Source organism: Hyperolius riggenbachi, chromosome 1 (genome assembly GCF_040937935.1).
Source record: "Hyperolius riggenbachi isolate aHypRig1 chromosome 1, aHypRig1.pri, whole genome shotgun sequence".
Classification (NCBI taxonomy): Eukaryota; Metazoa; Chordata; class Amphibia; order Anura; family Hyperoliidae; genus Hyperolius; species Hyperolius riggenbachi.
Genome location: NC_090646.1, coordinates 164,203,484 through 164,224,661, shown reverse-complemented (window position 1 = coordinate 164,224,661; position 21,178 = coordinate 164,203,484). Strand labels below are relative to the sequence as shown.

Sequence of the window (21,178 nt, the reverse complement as noted above, 5' to 3'; positions counted from 1 at the left end):
CCACTAAAGTGATGGAAAAGATGTTTCAAGGGGTCTAACACCTGGAGGGGGGCATGGCGGAGTGCGATACACGCCAATAGTCCCGGGGAAAAAAATGTGGATTTGATGCACAGCAGGGTTTAAGGGCAGAAATCACATTTTAATCCTAAAGTGCTTTAAAACATCTTGTATATTGTATATACATCAATCAGGTAGTGTAATTAGTGTACTGCTTCACACTGACAGACTAAACTCACTGTGTAACAGCTATTTGTGTAGAGATGGCCGTGCTGGACTTTTGCGCACCATGGCGAGAGTGCAGGCGATGGCGGTATTCAAGCCCATATGGTTGGGCTGAGGTAGCTCAATGACAGAACAGTGACTGAGTGTCCAGCTGATCAAATTTGGTTCGTCCACAATGAAGCAACAACCTTATTATCTTCTTGGGTCAGGTGTGCCCCCCAACACACTCATATAGCCGGTCATTGCTTCATTGTGATACGCAAGCCCCTTCATCGCGGCAAGGTAATGATTATGGAGGGGAGTTGACACATGTACATGCCTTTTGTTTTGTTGTTGCAGCCCCAGTGCATCCAGAAAAAATAGGCAGGCATGTACACGCACCAGAAAAATTATTATTCTTTTTGTTCAGGAATCCACCTGGAGACCTGGACCCTGTTGGTGGTGGCGGAGAAGGCAGTCAAGCGGCTTGCAGGCAGAGATGCTGTGTGGGGACTGACTTAGTCTTGGGGCAGGCAGTCACATGGCGTGCAGGCAGAGATGCTGTGTGTGTGGGGACTGACTTAGTCTTCGGGCAGACAGTAGCCCTCCAGGATCCATGCCTCATTCATTTTAATAAAGGTGAGGTACTGAACACTTTTTTTGACCTAGGCGACTTCTCTTCTCACTGACAATGCCTCCAGCTGCACTGAAGGTCCTTTCTAGGACACTTGAGGCAGGGCAAGCCGGAAGTTGGATGGCAAATTGTGACAGCTCTGGCCACAGGTCAAGCCTGCGCTTCCAGTAATCTAGGGGTTCATCGCTGCTCAGACTGTCGATGGTTCTTTCTCTACCATTGTTAAAGAAAGGGTACAGCCGGGGAATCGGGGTTTTGATTCCGGTCCGGAGTGGGAGCCTGAGAGACGGCTACCACCACACATCCAAGGAAGGCAGCAGGCATGGCACGGAAGTCCCGACTCGGGGAGGTAGTGATGAAAAACAACAATACAGGACTTTTTCGAGGCCCTGTATAATGAGGAGTACTTGAAATCCTTTAACGGAAATCTGTTATGGAGGGCAAGTCTGCCATTCCTTCAACTGTGTGGTCAACTCTCTTTGGTACTTTCTGCACCATGGTGACCACGGGTAATGGCCGGGAATCAGGGTTCCATTCCGGTCCGGAGTGGGAGCCTTAGAAACAGCTACCACCACACATCCAAGGAAGGACCCAAATGTGCTGTATAAGTAATGTACCTGCCCTGACTGTACTTTGCAGACCAGCCATTTGTGGTCAGATGGACCCTTGACCCAACGCTGTGTGCCAGAGATGACACCACTTGCCTTTGACGAGAATATGTTATGGAGGACAAGTCTGCCATTCATTTAACTGTGTGGTCAACTCTCTTTGGTACTTTCTGCACCATGGTGACCACGGGTAATGGCCAGGAAATCAGGGTTCGATTCCGGTCCGTAGTGGGAGCTTGAGAAACAGCTACCACCACACGTCCAAGGAAGGACCCAAATGTGCTGTATAAGTAATGTACCTGCCCTGACCAAGCTTTGCAGACCAGGCATCTGTGGTCAGATGGACCCTTGACCCAATGCTGTGTGCCAGAGATGACACCACTTACCTTTAATGAGAATCTGTTATGGAGGGCAAGTCTGCCATTCATTAAACTGTGTGGTCAACTCTCTTTGGTACTTTCTGCACCATGGTGACCACGGGTAATGGCCGGGAATCAGGGTTTGATTCCGGTCCGGAGTAGGAGTCTGAGAAATGGCTACCACTGCACATCCAAGGAAAGACCCAAATGTGCTCTATAAGTAATGTACCTGCCCTGACCGTGTTTTGCAGACCAGGCATCTGTGGTCAGGTGGACCCTTGACCCAACGCTGTGTGCCAGAGATGACACCACTTGCCTTTAACGAAAATCTGTTATGGAGGGCAAGTCTGCCATCCATTCAAGTGAAATGTATGCACTGACTTCCAGGTATAATACAATGTGCAGTGACAGATGCAATGAAAGGTATAAAGGGACTGCTGGTATAACAATGTGCACACAGCTGCAGTGAACAGGTATGCAGTAACTGGTATATAAAACTGCTCGCTGTCACGCAGGTGCATTGAACAGGTATGCATGGACTGGTATTACCAATGTGCAGCTGACACACACAGGTACAGTGAACAGTTATGCAGTGACTGCTGGTATACACACACACACACACACACACACACACACACACACACACACATACACACACACACACACACACGTACACAAGCTCTTTTTTGTGGTGCGTTTCAACAACAAATATCAGCTAGGAGCAAGCTACAAGAGCCAAACTAAGCTTTACCTAATCTCTACAGCAACTCTCTCCCTTCTCTCACTACTGCAGCAACACTGAGTGAGATAATGGCCGATGCAGCTGCCTTATGTAAGGGGGGGGGGCTCCAGGAGGGAGTGCAGCCTGATTGGCTGTCATGTGTCTACTGACTGTGATGTAGAGGGTCAAAGTTTAGCCCAATGATATATTATAAGGGGGGGTCGAACTCGCCATAAAGTTTGCATTTCGACACGAACGCGAACTACCGATGTTCGCGGCCGAAACGATCGGGACAACTCTAGCTACATGCATACTAATGAACTTTGGCTGCATTACCTTCATCTGCTAGATGCATACTAATGAACTTTGGCTGCATTACCTTCATGTGCTAGATGCTTACTAATGAACTTTGGCTGCATTACCTTCATGTGCTACATGCATACTAATGAACTTTGGCTGCATTACCTTCATGTGCTACGTGCATACTAATGAACGTTGGCTGCATTACCTTCATGTGCTTTGTGCATACTAATGAACTTTGGCTGCATTACCTTCATGTGCTACATGCATAATAATGAACTTTGGCTGCATTACCTTCATGTGCTACGTGCATACTAATGAATTTTGGCTGCATTACCTTCATGTGCTTTGTACATACTAATGAACTTGGCTGCATTAGTTACCTTCATGTGCTAGATGCATACTAATGAACTTTGGCTGCATTAGTTACCTTCCTGTGCTACATGCATACTAATGAACTTTGGCTGCATTACCTTCATGTGCTACATGCTTACTAATTAACTTTGGCTGCATTACCTTCATGTGCTAGATGCATACTAATGAACTTTGGCTGCATTACCTTCATGTGCTACATGCATATTAATGAACTTTGGCTGCATTACCTTCATGTGCTAGATGCATACTAATGAACTTTGGCTGCATTAGTTACCTTCCTGTGCTACATGCATACTAATGAACTTTGGCTGCATTACCTTCATGTGCTACATGCTTACTAATGAACTTTGGCTGCCTTACCTTCATGTGCTACATGCATACTAATGAACTTTGGCTGCATTGCCTTCATGTGCTACATGCATACTAATAAACTTTGGCTGCATTACCTTCATGTGCTACTTGCATATTAATGAACTTTGGCTGCATTAGTTGCCTTCCTCTGCTACATGCATACTAATGAACTTTGGCTGCATTACCTTCATGTGCTACATGCATACTAATGAACTATGACTGCATTACTGTCATGTAATACATGCATACTAATGAACTATAACTGCATTACTTTCATGTGCAAGGTGCATGCAAATTAACTATGGCTGCATTACTTTCATGTGCACGATGCATGCAAATGATCTATGGCTGCATTACGTTCACGTACTAAATGCATACAAATTAACTATGGCAGCAGTATGTCATGTGCAAGATAGATGCAAATGAACCATGGCTGCCTTTCTTTCATGTGCAAGATGCACACAAATGAACTATGGCTGCATTACTTTGATGTGCAAGATGCATACAAATGAACTATGGCTGCATTACTTGAACTATGGCTGCATTAGCTCTTGTGCTAAATGCATACAGGTGTGCAATGGCTGCATTAGTTACCTCTGCCGGTCTGTCCTTTTCTTCCCTGCTTTCTATCTGGTTCTATCTCCTTCTATCCTTTCTCCCTCACAGACTGCTTCCAGCATCTCCTAGCTGGAGTAGTCTCATGGTTTGGTAAACGCTGGTTCTCTGCTTTCTGCAGTGGCAGGACAGTGTGGATTGGTGTTCACGAGCATGCAGGCATGCAAGTATGCACTTCCTTATATAGGCCAGTAGCTTTTTCCTCTCTACCCATACTTGGGTGATGTTGCAACCATCTTGGTTGAGGGCAGCTTGCTTCTGAGCATGCTCACAGCCTCGTGAAGTTTTTTTTTCTAAGGAGTGTCTAGTCTAGAGAAATGTTGCTATTTTAAAGCTGCTGGGACACTGCTAATACTCCTGTGAGAAGTCATTTATTTTCTCCCAAAGGATTAATGTACTCTTCTTAAAAGTATTTTACAATAATATCCTTAAATATATATATATATAACTTATTCTAACTATTTAACTCTTGCAGCCTATTCTTCCTGCTGGAAATATAGCATGCAGCTCTAAAGACCAGGCGAAAGCCCATAGAAAGAGGACTCTAGGGCGATTTTTTTTTTTTTTTAAACAAGGGTCATCAGATGTTACGAAATTGTAATCCATTTCAGCCCCTCTTGACCTAATAACAGTGAAGATTGACTTTCTCAAGAAAGTTCATGACATCATCGGCATTCACACTCTTCATGAAGATATTCTGATCACAGGAGGCATTGGCTGAATAAAGAGCATTCTAAAAGATCTTCATCCTCAAGATCAAATTGTCATTCTAGATCCAGGTTCCTGTCTGTATTTTTCAGGGGAGACAGCAGAGCCCAGGGGGGACTGGCAGCAGCAGGACACAGAGGCATGTCATTGTGCAGAGAGCATTCCTCTGTGTCCTATTAAGATTTAGAAAATCCGCCTCGGGTTCTCTTTAAAAAGAGTAGGAGGCGTACCAACAGCAAGCTGACTTGGGTGCAAATGGAGACAGCTAGTGCGCATCATTGTGTATAGCAACTAAAATTGTGGTTAATGCGGCACTCATATAACTAGATGGCCGACAGTTCCCATATTCCTTGCATCGACTGACCAATTCTTATACAAGGGTCCTGCAAGTGTAGAGAGTGATCAGCCAGGTTTAATTTCCTTTGCTGATATTTTGGTGTTCCCCAAGAAATGCAGGGGAAGCCTTCTCACTCATTTCAATCCCTCCTCTATGGTAGTTATCTAGCACTCTTGGCTGAGCTGGGCATATCGGCTCTCATAGGAATCACTGAAAGGGATTGCAGAAAGGGCAATCGGATCATACTTTATTCTTCTGGCATCAGAGACTGGGCACATGCAGCAACACAACTGACTTTCAATGACAACATCAAAATATTAATACTGTCTTCATAATGTTTTTTTTTCAGTGAAGCCCATTCCATTTATACCATATAAATAAATTACTTTATTATAGTTTCTAAAAACACCAGTCACACATTTTAATTTAATTTTTGTCAGACTGGATTAGCTGCATGCTTGTTTCAGTGTGTGATTCAGCCACTATTGCAGTCACAAAGATCAGCTAGACTGCCAGGCAACTGGTATTGTTTACAGGAAACATCCATATCACTCTCAGTTAAGGTTCCCTTTAAGCAACCTAATGTTTCTATTGCATTGCGCATAAATGGTAAATTTTAGGCCAGCTTCAGTTACTACTGTAGTGGTACAGTGGTTAGGGTTACTTGCCCACCACACAGTGAGACCCAGGTTCAAATCCCAGCCAATGTGAGTTGGCTTTTATGCTACAAATCCTTAAAGGGAACCTAAACGGAGAAGGATATGGATTTTTCCTTTTAAAATAATACCAGTTCCCTGAATCGCCTGCTGATCCTGTGTCTCTAATACTTTTAGCCACAGCGCCTGAACAACCATGCAGATCAGGTGCTCTGACTGGAGTCAGACTGGATTAGCTGCATGCTTGTTTCAGGGTGTGATTCAGCCACTATTGCAGTCACAAAGATCAGCTGGACTGCCAGGCAACTGGTATTGTTTACAGGAAATATCCATATCACTCTCAGTTAAGGTTCCCTTTAAGCAACCTAATGTTTCTATTGCATTGAGCATAAATGGTAAATTTTAGGCCAGCTTCAGTTACTACTGTTGTGGTACAGTGGTTAGGGTGACTTGCCCACCACAAAGTGAGATCTGGGTTCGATTCCCAGCCAAGGTATGATGTAAACTGGTTTTTGAAATAGTATAATTCCTTGGCAGATGAGACCCTCCCCACAAGAGGCTAATTAAAATCTCCCTAGCATAGTGTGTAGCAGCTGTCCCATAACTAATTAGTGTAGGCAGACAACTGAGTCAAATGGTATAAGGACCTTGCTTGGAGGAGGGAGGGAGGGAGGCGTACGTACAAAAAGGGCGCCCGGACAAAAAGGGCGCGGGTGTAAACGCTAATTAATAATTAATCATTAATAGCGTTTATAAAAATAGTGTGCTATATTTCGTTTACAAATAATGTTTTACAAAATTATAAATCATTAAATAATGTTTATGATATCGGCAATTGTGAAAACGTTAATCTTCCCTGTTTCAAAAATTAAACTTATAATTATGTTTATTAAAAAAACAATAATATATGTTTAATTGTTATAATTGTATATTATTGTGAATAACCTTCATTTATGGTTTGTTCTTATAATAAAATCTGAAAATATTCTTTATAACGATGATATAAATATAACTACGTTCGTAATAAGTGTTGTAAAACATTGGTAAGTATTACTAAAATTTTACTAAAACTATACCTAAGCCTAGTCTTACACAGAACCCTCCCTGTACCTATCCCTAACCCCTAGACCCCCCTGGTGGTGCCTAAACCTAAGACCCCCCTGGTGGTGCCTAAACCTAAGACCCCCCTGGTGGTGCCTAAACCTAAGACCCCCTGGTGGTGCCTAACCCTAAGACCCCCCTGGTGGTGCCTAACCCTAAGACCCCCCTGGTGGTGCCTAACCCTAAGACCCCCCTGGTGGTGCCTAAACCTAAGACCCCCCTGGTGGTGCCTAACCCTAAGACCCCCCTAGTGGTGCCTAACCCTGAGACCCCCCTGGTGGTGCCTAACCCTAAGACCCCCCTGGTGGTGCCTAAACCTAAGACCCCCCTGTTGGTGCCTTAGGTGGTGCCTAAACCTAAGACCCCCCTGGTGGTGCCTAAACCTAAGACGCCCCTGTTGGTGCCTAAACCTAAGACCCCCCTGGTGGTGCCTAAACCTAAGACCCCCCTGGTGGTGCCTAAACCTAGGACCCCCCTGGTGGTGCCTAACCCTAAGACCCCCCTGGTGGTGCCTAACCCTAAGACCCCCCTGGTGGTGCCCAACCCTAAGACCCCCTTGGTGGTGCCTAAACCTAAGACCCCCCTGTTGGTGCCTAAACCTAACAACCCCCTGGTGGTGCCTAAACCTAAGACCCCCCTGGTGGTGCCTAAACCTAGGACCCCCCTGGTGGTGCCTAACCCTAAGACCCCCCTGGTGGTGCCTAACCCTAAGACCCCCCTGGTGGTGCCTAACCCTAAGACCCCCCTGGTGGTGCCTAAACCTAAGACCCCCCTTTATTATGTGGATAATAATGTTTTACTAATTGTGGCTGCAAAAAATACATTGCAATTTACGTGACGTACTGATCGCTTTATTTTGTGAATAATAATGTTTTACAAACAGTAAGGGATAAAACTTTAAATAATGTTTTAACTAGTTAAATAAGATAAATATGTTTAGTATTTTTATAAACGTTATTCGGCACGGGTGCATTTTATAAACGTAAATCACCACAAGCACACTTATAAATCATTAAAAATCTCCGGGCGCCGTTTGTAAACGTTATTTATGTCCGGTGCCCTTTTTTCCTGCTCGGCACCCATTAAACGTTATTTATTATGAGAGTGAATGGCGGCGCCCTTTTTGTCCACTAGCTGCCTGCGCCCTTTTTTCCCGCTTCCGGGAGGGAGGGAGGGAGGGAGGGTGGGCGGGCCTCCAGCAGTGAGACCAGTGTGTTTGGCAATAATGTGTCTGCTGACAGTGATATGGAGGGTCAAAGTTTTGCTCAATAGAGCATTATGGGGCGAATCGAACTTCCGCAAAAGTTCGCCTGATGCAGGCGAACGCGAACCCTCAAAGTTCGCCTGGAACCGTTCGCAACATCTCTACTATGAATGCATTTTGCAAGAACAGATCGTTTGCAGGAACTGATCTTTTGCAGATACTGATCTGTTGAATGTGTACAGCATCTTGCAAAGATTTTTATTTGATGAGGAGTTCAGCTCCATAGAATAGACTGTGTAGAGTATGCTCTCATATTACATGGAATGGGGTAAAATTGGTCTGTGATCTTGCCTTTTCCAAAGACTTATCTCAAGTGTGTACGTAGCATAAGTCTGACTCCCCTGTTGCACAGTGCATCACCCAGTCATTTCCTCCTTTGCAATCCTTTCACCTTTGGTATACAAAGCTGAACTTGCTAGTATTTGGAATGACCAACCCACATCCTAGTAGCTTCTAGTTACTGGAGACCGCAGGATCGGCATTATAAGCAGGGTAGTGAGCTGCAGGAGGTCCCGAAGGCTAGAAGTCTCAGATTGCTTAGGTACCCTTGCTAATTAACTTTTCACTGCTCCTGTTCAGGTTAGTTAAAAGCTAGTAAGTATATTTCAAGCTGGGTTAAAGACAAACAAAACAAATGTAGAAAGAGCTGCTAGTGATAACTAGTTTGCGCTGCACCACTATTTTCCTTAGTGAATGGTATGTAAGCGCAGGGCTTCCACCTACTGACAGATGCTTGTCCCCAGGTGTGCTTTACTGTCAACAGTTGTGTCCATTCACTAGTGATGTGCTCTATCTGTGCATGAGAGCACCACTTAGTGTTTACCTGGGAGGAGCTAGGACTATTAGAGAAAGGAAGTTGCCCCAACTAATATAGGGACCAGCATCTGCCAGTTGGTAGAAAGCCTCATATTCCTTACCTTGCAGAAAATAGCACTGAGTCACGCTAGGGCACGTAAGGCAGTGCTATGCCGTGTGCCTTTAGTAGTGCTTTAAAAGCATATTTACCCTGTGAAGCATGATATAGTACTTAGACAATAGCAGTGGTGTAGCTAAAAAGCCATGGGCCCCAGTGCAAATTTAGCACTGGGGTCCCACATGGCATGCTATAGATAACTATTGATACAACTCACCAAAGCCAATCAAGGACAACCACAGTGTCAGAGGTGCAAGAAGGGGATGGGAAACTGTGTGTTAATGATCACTACTATTCAAGTCAACAATAGAAGTGAATATTATCAGCACAGGACCAATAAAGAGCTAATACTGTGTTTGAGGGGTGGGCCCCTCAGGGTCTCTCTAGCTCGAGGGCCCTGATGCGGTCACTACATCTGCAACCCCTATTGCTACGCCACTGGACTATAGTCTGCCATGCATGCAAAGTATGATCCATCTATTAAAGTGAACCTTAACCACTTGAGGACCTAGGGCTTTCTACCCCTTAAGGACCGGCCACTTTTTTTCCATTCAGACCACTGCAGCTTTCACGGTTTATTGCTCGCTCATACAACCTACCACCTAAATGAATTTTGGCTCCTTTTCTTGTCACTAATAAAGCTTTCTTTTGATGCTATTTGATTGCTCCTGCGATTTTTACTTTTTATTATATTCATCAAAAAAGACATGAATTTTGGCAAAAAAATGATTTTTTTAACTTTCTGTGCTGACATTTTTCAAATAAAGTAAAATTTCTGTATACATGCAGCGCGAAAAATGTGGACAAACATGTTTTTGATTAAAAAAAAACCCATTCAGTGTATATTTATTGGTTTGGGTAAAAGTTATAGCGTTTACAAACTATGGTGCCAAAAGTGAATTTTCCCATTTTCAAGCATCTCTGACTTTTCTGACCCCCTGTCATGTTTCATGAGGGGCTAGAATTCCAGGATAGTATAAATACCCCCCAAATGACCCCATTTTGGAAAGAAGACATCCCAAAGTATTCACTGAGAGGCATAGTGAGTTCATAGAAGATATTATTTTTTGTCACAAGTAAGCGGAAAATGACACTTTGTGAGAAAAAAAAAAAAAAAAGTTTCCATTTCTTCTAACTTGCGACAAAAAAAAATGAAATCTGCCACGGACTCACCATGCCCCTCTCTGAATACCTTGAAGGGTCTACTTTCCAAAATGGGATCATTTGTGGGGTGTGTTTACTGTCCTGACATTTTGGGGGGTGCTAAATTGTAAGCACCCCTGTAAAGCCTAAAGGTGCTCATTGGACTTTGGACCCCTTAGCGCAGTTAGGCTGCAAAAAAGTGCCACACATGTGGTATTGCCGTACTCAGGAGAAGTAGTATAATGTGTTTTGGGGTGTATTTTTACACATACCCATGCTGGGTGGGAGAAATATCTCTGTAAATGACAATTTGTTAATTTTTTTTACACACAATTGTCCATTTACAGAGATATTTCTCCCACTCAGCATGGGTATGTGTAAAAATACACCACAAAACACATTATACTACTTCTCCTGAGTACGGCGATACCACATGTGTGGCACTTTTTTGCACCCTAACTGCGCTAAAGGGCCCAAAGTCCAATGAGTACCTTTAGGATTTCACAGGTCATTTTGAGAAATTTCGTTTCAAGACTACTCCTCACGGTTTAGGGCCCCTAAAATGCCAGGGCAGTATAGGAACCCCACAAATGACCCCATTTTAGAAAGAAGACACCCCAAGGTATTCCGTTAGTAGTATGGCGAGTTCATAGAAGATTTTATTTTTTGTCACAAGTTAGCGGAAAATGACACTTTGTGAAAAAACACAATTAAAATCAATTTCCGCTAACTTTTGACAAAAAATAAAATCTTCTATGAACTCACCATACTCCTAACGGAATACCTTGGGGTGTCTTCTTTCTAAAATGGGGTCATTTGTGGGGTTCCTATACTGCCCTGGCATTTTAGGGGCCCTAAACCGTGAGGAGTAGTCTTGAAACGAAATTTCTCAAAATGACCTGTGAAATCCTAAAGGTACTCATTGGACTTTGGGCCCTTTAGCGCAGTTAGGGTGCAAAAAAGTGCCACACATGTGGTATCGCCATACTCGGGAGAAGTAGTACAATGTGTTTTGGGGTGTATTTTTACACATACCCATGCTGGGTGGGAGAAATACCTCTGTAAATGGACAATTGTGTGTAAAAAAATCAAAAGATTGTCATTTACAGAGGTATTTCTCCCACCCAGCATGGGTATGTGTAAAAATACACCCCAAAACACATTGTACTACTTCTCCCGAGTACGGCGATACCACATGTGTGGCACTTTTTTGCACCCTAACTGCACTAAGGGGCCCAAAGTCCAATGAGTACCTTTAGGATTTCACAGGTCATTTTTGTTTCAAGACTACTCCTCACGGTTTAGGGCCCCTAAAATGCCAGGGCAGTATAGGAACCCCACTAATGACCCCATTTTAGAAAGAAGACACCCCAAGGTATTCCGTTAGGAGTATGGTGAGTTCATAGAAGTTTTTATTTTTTTGTCACAAGTTAGCGGAAATTGATTTTAATAGTTTTTTTTCACAAAGTGTCATTTTCCGCTAACTTGTGACAAAAAATAAAATCTTCTATGAACTCACCATACTCCGTACGGAATACCTTTGGGTGTCTTCTTTCTAGAATGGGGTCATTTGTGGGGTTCCTATACTGCCCTGGCATTTTAGGGGCCCTAAACCGTGAGGAGTAGTCTTGAAACCAAATGTCGCAAAATGACCTGTGAAATCCTAAAGGTACTCATTGGACTTTGGGCCCCTTAGCGTACTTAGGGTGTAAAAAAGTGCCACACATGTGGTACCGCTGTACTCAGGAGAAGTAGTATAATGCGTTTTGGGGTGTATTTTTACACATACCCATGCTAAGTGGGAGAAATATCTCTGTAAATGACAATTGTTTGATTTTTTTACACACAATTGTCCATTTACATAGAAATTTCTCCCACCCAGCATGGGTATGTGTAAAAATACACCCCAAAACACATTATACTACTTTTCCTGAGTACGGCGGTACCACATGTGTGACACTTTTTTGCAGCCTAGGTGCGCTAAGGGGCCCAACGTCCTATTCACAGGTCATTTTGAAGCATTTGTTTTCTAGACTACTCCTCGCGGTTTAGGGCCCCTAAAATGCCAGGGCAGTATAGGAACCCCACAAGTGACCCCATTTTAGAAAGAAGACACCCCAAGGTATTCCGTTAGGTGTATGGCGAGTTCATAGAAGATTTTATTTTTTGTCACAAGTTAGTGAAAAATGACACTTTGTGAAAAAAAAACAATAAAAATTAATTTCCGCTAACTTTTGACAAAAAATTAAATCTTCTATGAACTCGTCATACACCTAACATAATACCTTGGGGTGTCTTTTTTTTCTAAAATGGGGTCACTTGTGGGGTTCCTATACCGCCCTGGCATTTTACAGGCCCAAAACCGTGAGTAGTCTGGAAACCAAATGTCTCAAAATGACTGTTCAGGGGTATAAGCATCTGCAAATTTTGATGACAGGTGGTCTATGAGGGGGCGAATTTTGTGGAACCGGTCATAAGCAGGGTGGCCTTTTAGATGACAGGTTGTATTGGGCCTGATCTGATGGATAGGAGTGCTAGGGGGGTGACAGGAGGTGATTGATGGGTGTCTCAGGGGGTGGTTAGAGGGGAAAATAGATGCAATCCATGCACTGGGGAGGTGATCGGAAGGGGGTCTGAGGGTTTGGCCGAGTGATCAGGAGCCCACACGGGGCAAATTGGGGCCTGATCTGATGGGTAGGTGTGCTAGGGGGTGACAGGAGGTGATTGATGGGTGTCTCAAGGTGTGATTAGAGGGGGGAATGGATGCAAGCAATGCACTGGCGAGGTGATCAGGGCTGGGGTCTGAGGGCATTCTGAGGGTGTGGGCGGGTGATTGAGTGCCCTAGGGGCAGATAGGGGTCTAATCTGATAGGTAGCAGTGACAGGGGGTGATTGATGGGTAATTAGTGGGTGTTTAGGGTAGAGAATAGATGGAAACACTGCGCTTGGGTGGTGATCTGATGTCGGATCTGCGGGCGATCTATTGGTGTGGGTGGGTGATCAGTTTGCCCGCAAGGGGCAGGTTAGGGGCTGATTGATGGGTGGCAGTGACAGCGGGTGATTGATGGGTGGCAGTGACAGGGGGTGATTGATGGGTGGCAGTGACAGGGGGTGATTGATGGGTGATTGATAGGTGATTGACAGGTAATCAGTGGGTTATTACAGGGGAGAACAGATGTAAATATTGCACTGGCGAATTGATAAGGGGGGGTCTGAGGGCAATCTGAGCGTGTAGGCGGTCGATTGGGTGCCCGCAAGGGGCAGATTAGGGTCTGATCTGATAGGTAACAGTGACAGGTGGTGATAGGGAGTGATTGATGGGTGATTGATGGGTAATTAGTGGGTGTTTAGAGGAGAGAATAGATGGAAACACTGCGCTTGGGTGGTGATCTGATGTCGGATCTGCGGGCGATCTATTGGTGTGGGTGGGTGATCAGATTGCCCGCAAGGGGCAGGTTAGGGGCTGATTGTTGGGTGGCAGTGACAGGGGGTGATTGATGGGTGATAGGTGATTGGCAGGTGATTGACAGGTGATCAGTGGGTTATTACAGGGAAGGACAGATGTAATTAATGCACTGGCGAATTGATAAGGGGGGGGGGGGGGTCTGAGGGCAATCTGAGCGTGTGGGCGGGTGATTGGGTGCCCGCAAGGGGCAGATTAGGGTCTGATCTGATAGGTAACAGTGACAGGTGGTGATAGGGGGTGATTGATGGGTAATTAGTGGGTGTTTAGAGAAGATAACAGATGTAAACGATACATTTGGGAGGTAATCTGACGGCGGGTTTGCGGGCGATCTAATGGTGTGGGTGGGTGATCAGATTGCCCGCAAGGGGCAGGTTAGGGGCTGATTGATGGGTGGCAGTGACAGGGGGTGACAGGGGGTGATTGATGGGTGATAGGTGATTGGCAGGTGATTGACAGGTGATCAGTGGGTTATTACAGGGAAGAACAGATGTAATTAATGCACTGGTGAATTGATAAGGGGGGGTCAGAGGGCAATCTGAGCGTGTGGGCGGGTGATTGGGTGCCCGCAAGGGGCAGATTAGGGTCTGATCTGATAGGTAAAAGTGACAAGTGGTGATAGGGGGTGATTGATGGGTGATTGATGGGTAATTAGTGGGCGTTTAGAGGAGAGAATAGATGTAAACAATGGATTTGGGAGGTGATCTGATGTCGGATCTGTGGGCGATCTATTGGTGTGGGGGGGTGATCAGATTGCCCGCAAGGGGCAGGTTAGGGGCTGATTGATGGGTGGCAGTGACAGGGGGTGATTGACGGGTGATTGATGGGTGATTGACGGGTGATTGACAGGTGATTGACAGGTGATTGACAGGTGATCAGGGGGATAGATGCATACAGTAAACAGGGGGGGGTGGTCTGGGGGGGGGGGGTCTGGGGAGAATCTGAGGGGTGGGGGGTGATCAGGAGGGGGCAGGGAGCAGGGGGGGGATAAAAAAAAAAATAGCGTTGACAGATAGTGACAGGGAGTGATTGATGGGTGATTAGGGGGGTGATTGGGTGCAAACAGGGGTCTGGGGGGTGGGCAGGGGGGGGGTCTGATGGGTGCTGTGGGCGATCTGGGGCAGGGGGGGGAGAAATCAGTGTGCTTGGGTGCAGACTAGGGTGGCTGCAGCCTGCCCTGGTGGTCCCTCGGACACTGGGACCACCAGGGCAGGAGGCAGCCTGTATAATGCACTTTGTAAACATTACAAAGTGTATTATACACTTTGTATGCGGCGATCGCGGGGTTAACATCCCGCCGGCGCTTCCGTATAGCCGGCGGGATGTTGCGGCGAGCGAGCGGTGACAGGCGCCGGCGGAGGATCGCGTCACGGATGACGCGATCGCTCCGCCCATGCCCTTAAATGGACCGCCGCCTCTGTGGGTGAGGCCGTCCTGCAGGGCTCCACTTCCCCGCCGCCCCTGTGTAGTGGGCGGTCGGGAAGTGGTTAAGTTCGAAAAAAAAAATGAGTTTTACTCACCTGGGGCTTCCCTCAGCCCCCTGCAGCTGATCGGTGCCCTCGCCGTGTCTCTCCGATCCTCCTGTCCCCGCCGACGGCTACTTCCGGTTTCGCCATCAGGACCCAACAGGCTGGGAACGCGAGTGATTCTTCGAAGTAGCCGCCGGCGGGGACAGCAGGATCAGAGAGACACGGCGAGGGCACCGATCAGCTGCAGGGGGCTGAGGGAAGCCCCAGGTGAGTAAAACTCATTTTTTTTCAACTTAAGTGCCTCTTTAACATTAGACTGCAAGACAACACCTGTGAAAAGATGCACTTTCACCCTGGCTATACTATGGAGTAGGTATAGAACAAGAGACCTCCCACATTGCCATGAATGCAATAATAAACAGCACAAAAAAAATCCAATGTGGTCATTTGCTATTCCATCCAGATCAGTCCTAAATAATCACTCCTGCAAAACTTCTGTTTCCAGGAGGATTTACACTGCGCTGTCTTGGAGAGGTTTTGTTTGCAGATTGATTTTTTTCCTGTACATTTCTGATAAATATGATATGTATATACTTCAATATTCAATATTTTGTAGATGACAACTTGATATGTATGAGAATCCTGAAAGTCCCGGTATTTTTCCTGTTACTGTATAAGCATTGGACCTCCATACTGCTAATGTCCCTGACTTATACTCAACTCTCAACTCTCAGTTCCATTTCAGTTTCAAACAGGCTACGCTATATGGTATTCTGCTGTAACTTACTCGGAAACGCCACCAGCTTTTAGCATATCAGGTTTTATCATGATGATTGGCATGCATGTTCATTAGCATGTTTACAGCCACATTCGTTAACAAGCACTTTCATGAAAACAATCTACCCTAAAGGAAAAATTCTGATTCCATTTGTTTCAATATTTATTCATCTTCATGGCTTCCTTTTTTGTTACAGCTGTGAACTGTATTTGAGGCATTTTGCCTCAATATCATATATGCCTCAGTGGCATAGCTAAGAAGTTGTGGGCCCCAATGCAAGTTTTAAACGGGACCCCCCAAGTGCTATATACATAAGAACTTATACGGCATCCCAAAACCAATCAAGGACAACCACAGTGTCAGAGGTGCAAAAAGGGGTTGGGGAACAGTTTGTTAATGATTACTATTATGCAAGGCAACTTTAGAAGTGATTATTATCAGCACAGGACCAATAATGAGCAAATACTGTGGTTGAGGGAGGATCCCTCAGGGCCCCTATGGCCCAAGGGCCCCGATGCGTTTGCTACCTCTGCATTCCCTATTTCTATGCCACTGATATGCCTCATATATGTTTTGCATACTGTATATTCAGGCAGTACTACTACTACTATTATAACAATCCAGTTTGAATATCTAACTGTTGAAAAATGGTTTATTTTGAACCTGTGCTAGTATTTTGGATAGTGTAATGGTTAAGGGCTCTGCCTCTGACACAGGAGACCTGGGTTCAAATCTCAGCTCTGCCTGTTCAGTAAGCCAGCACCTATTCAGTAAGGAGTTTCTTGGGAAAGTCTCCTTAACACTGCTACTGCCTACTGAGTGCGCTCTAGTGGCTGCCTCGCAAGCGCTTTGAGTCTGACAGGAGAAAGGCGCTATACAAATACTGCAATTATTATTAATCTTATTATTATATTTCATTGATCTGCAAAAAATACACAAGCACTAGAATGCAAGCACCTGCTCAGTAGATCCTATGTGGTTAAAGAGAAACCATAACCAAGAATTGAACTTCATCCCAATCAGTAGCTGATACCCCCTTTCCCATGAGAAATCTTTTCCTTTTCTCAAACAGATCATCAGGGGGCTCTGTATGGCTGATTTTGTGGTGAAACCCCTCCCACAGTGTGATGTCAGTGCCTCACAGCTCTGAAGTCCTGACATCACACTGTGGGAGCCTTGTTGCATTGTGGGAAATAACAGCTGTTTCCAACTGCCAAAAAAGCAAGCAGCATCTCCTTCCAGTGACATCACTTGCCAGCAGTAAAAATGTCATCTTGTGATTAATGTCATGATGTAAATCAGGGAGAGGAAAGATTGTACAACGAGCAAACATCCATGACTAAATAATTTATACATAATTATTGCAAAAATTAAGCACTTTTTACTACAATATTTTCACTGGAGTTCCTCTTTAAAGTGAACCAGAGACGAAGCACCCTCATGTATTTTACTATATATATCTGTGGGAACATTAGAGAAAACCCCTACCCTGCTCTCTGTTTCATTCTTCACTGCTCAGCTTGCTTGTTAGCAGCCCTGATAAAATCCCAGACTGAGCATTCAGTCTGGCTTTGCTCAAGAATCATTATAGCTGAGTCTGTCTTCTCTGATGTCTTTTCAAGCCCAAGCCTGCCCCACTTCTGGCTCTGCTATAAAGACTCAGCTATAATGACTCCTGAGCAAAGCCAGACTGAATGCTCAGTCGGGGATTTTATCAGGGCTGATTAGAAGCAGGTTGAGCAGTGAAGAATGAAACAGAGAGCAAAGTAGGTGGTTTCTCTAATGTTCCCACTGATATATATGGTAAAAATACATGAGGGTGCTTCGTCTCTGGTTCACTTTAACCATACAATGGGATAAATATTTTGTTCATTAAAGTTCACATAATCAAATCAAAAGTAATGTTTCAAGATGAAAGTACACTGTACCTTTATCTTCAGCAATTTAGCATAATAACTGTAGAAAGCATTAAAATCCTTTAATGATGTAAAAAATAAAAAATGTTATTTCACTACAGTAGGATGGCTTCCATTTTGTAACTCTCTAGGGGTGGTATACACTGCAAGAGCTTGGGGTTGTGAATTGAGACGGGGATATAGCATATTGCTTTCTAACTCGCACAGATTTCCCATATTGAATGTGACCCAGCTTCTCTCAAGCTCTGACTGCTGGGCTGCCAATCCCTCTGTAAGACCTCTGCAAGCCAGGAGAGCGTGGCGTGAGTCATCGACCCACGCCAAAAGCTGAACCTGGATTGGAGAAGCTTCCAGAGGATGAAGCTAGATTTAGAGTTAAATTGTCATACTCATACAGCAAAGAAATACCTGCTTTCTCTATTCTTTTTTTTTTTATTTGGCTGGCTGTTTTATGTGTGATACTGACATTCATCTGTTGAATGCAGTACAGCTTTCTAGTAAATGCTTTTTAGTCTCCACACACTGGTTTGTTGAGAATAATTTTGGAATGTTTGGAACAAAAACATCCACTTACCATAAATGCAGATATTTTACAAAATCACTTGAGTTTCTGATTATTATGAATGCATGTATGTTTTTCATTATATCTTCTGTTGATTTGTTTTCACTTCTCTCAGACATATACCAGTAATATTAATTACCTTGTTAGCCTTTTTTACATATTTTGTTTTTACACCTATTCCTATTACATGTTGCATTGTGTATAGTTCAAGTTTTATAAGCATTACAAGTAAGTCTGGATTTACTTACCTCACTTCTGGAAAGGGGTTCCCTGTCACAATGCATTCCAGTCTCACTCGACTTCCCTCAGCTACCTCCTGACTTTTCAGCTTCTGAGTAAAACGGGCAGCTGAAGGAGGAGTGTAAGATTTATTGGCCTGACTGTGCGCTTTCTCTTCTTCCGGTGGTTTGTTTTTGTGTTCTGTTTTGTTCGGTGTTTCCTCTTTTACACTTATAACTTCCATTGTGTTATGTTCTGTTTGTGGTATTGTTTTACTCTCATTGATTGTAGGGTTGATAACAATTGTGTTCTCTTTTTTGGGAGACAGATATCCACTGTCCGGGGAAGAGGAATCTCCATTAGGGTGTCTATCTCTTGCCTTGTTTTTCTCTTGAAAAATTGTCTCACTCTCATTGGTTGTAGGGTTGACAACAATTGTGTTCTCTTTTTTGGGGGACAGATACCCACTGTCCGGTGAGGAAGAATCTCCATTAGGGCGTCTATCTCTTGCCTTGTTTGTCTCTCGAAATATAGCTGAGAGTTCCTCAATAAAAGTAGCTGCCTTTTGGGCCACGTCGGTTTGTGCATTTACTTCCCTGTTAATTGATTTTGCTCTGGCTTTTGGAATTGGAAGCGTGTAGGAGCCACTTTTACCTTGAAGTTTAGAAGCTTTTTGGGCCTGTAGTGTTTTAATTATACTTGGGCTTGTGGTCATGGACAACAATGGTGAAATCATACCTTTTACATTTGCATTCCCAGGCTTGTTTGGGGCAATTGCCCTTCCCTGCTTATTCATAATATTTTCTCTTTTCCTGGAGCTATCCGAGGTTGAGTTGCTTAGTTTTACCTCCTTGTAGGACCTGTTACCAGGTGGGTTGTTATGACAAGTTTTCAAACGATGACCTTGGGCTGGATCCACAGAGGAAGGCCCTGAAAATGCTTCCCGTGCAATGTCAAGGCTTTTGTTAATTTCCTCTTCACTGAGGAATGCAGAAAGTTCAGATAAGTTTCCATCAATGGAGTCACCATGAAAGTCCGACATGGTATCATAGAAAGAATCATGGGAGGAAGCGGCAGACATGCGCTCAGAAAGACAATCCTTTGCTTTTCTCTCATCATAGACATGCTTCTTTAGAGACAAGGGCAGAGCTTGATCCAAAGCTCTGTTTGCCATCCTGAAAGGTAGCCCTAATGTCCAAAGAATAAACACAATAAATAATTACTCTGTTTCAGAACCCAGTTCTTCCACCAACATAGTTACTTCACATATTTCACTAACATGAAATAGTGGACCTTAGCCTGCCCTATTTAGCGAAATCCAAACAAAAGCTTTCTACCATTTAAAATATTTTAGATATCATAAAAGATAAAATAAACTTCATAAAATAATTGGTATGCCAATTTAAAAAATATATAAATCATCACATTTTTACTTGTCTGATCAGTACAGTAAACAGTAGATACATTCAAAACATGTTTTATGATTTATCTATCGTTAATCATTTTTCCATAGCAGCACATTCTAATCTTATAACTCTATTATATAAATGATAACATACTAAAACACATAATATCCATAGCATATATTTACCAACAAAACAGAACATATATTTTTCTATCAACACAATAGTAAAATTGCAGAAATACATTAATAGGAATCACAATTTTCACTTCTGGGTTAGATGAACAAAAATAAAAAAAAAAGGAACACAGATACAAAAAGCAAATAGATACAAAAATACAACATTGTACAGTATAACTTATAACACTTCTTTTTTCTTTGATATGCTATCCATTTACAAACTAAGCACTGTTTGTTTTAATATTTAACAATTTGTAAATGAATTATTATCATGGTAGAATTAGCTGGAGTCAGGTAATAAAGTAATTAACAAGATCCTCATTTCCATATTCACATTATCACTAATCAAGTAAATAACGAGATGTTCATTTTTATTTGCTGAAATGACTATAAACATTTTTAATGTGATTTATGAATAAATACAACAGTACTAAATATTTTATGATACCGACAGAAATAAAGAAATGTCACTCACCTATAAGTCCTCTCTGCGTTGAGTAAAGGCTCTTATTTGAAATAAAGAGGTGTACAGTTATACATTAAGTATTGCTTTGTCCCCACAGCACTCATGAGGTGAATGTGGCCTAGAACTCGCATCTGTTCCCACAGGACCATGTCATTCTTCCTCCAGTCAACTATATTTGGTAACTGATCTCATGTTTCAGTGAACTGCTATCTGGAATTCCAAGAGAAAGGCTGTTGGGCCTTGCTGAAATAACCTCACCGACACTTGCCTCTCAGATATCGGAGGGACTGTGTGTTTCACTTTATTATCTGGGCAGTCTTTCAGTGTTCCTGTCACGGTATGCAAAAAAAATGAAGCTCTTAAAAGACCTTCAAAATATAAATGTCAAAGCACAAAACACCTCTGAAATACACAGTGTTACAGCTCTACAAAAGAAC

General features: G+C 43.6%; 1 protein-coding gene across 2 annotated transcripts in view; it reads right to left on the bottom strand.

Annotated features, from left to right (window-relative positions):
* Positions 1-20,849, bottom strand: part of PALLD (palladin, cytoskeletal associated protein) — a 473,533-nt gene extending 452,684 nt beyond the window's left edge. For both annotated transcript variants that reach the window (XM_068278815.1, XM_068278814.1), the window contains exons 1-2: positions 20,751-20,849; positions 18,723-19,881 (exon numbers count right to left, since the gene is read on the bottom strand). In XM_068278815.1, coding sequence (XP_068134916.1) covers positions 18,723-19,867 — 1,145 coding nt within the window. In that variant the 5' untranslated portion in view covers positions 19,868-19,881; positions 20,751-20,849. The remainder of the gene's footprint in view (positions 1-18,722; positions 19,882-20,750) is intronic.
* Positions 20,850-21,178: the final 329 nt, after the last annotated feature.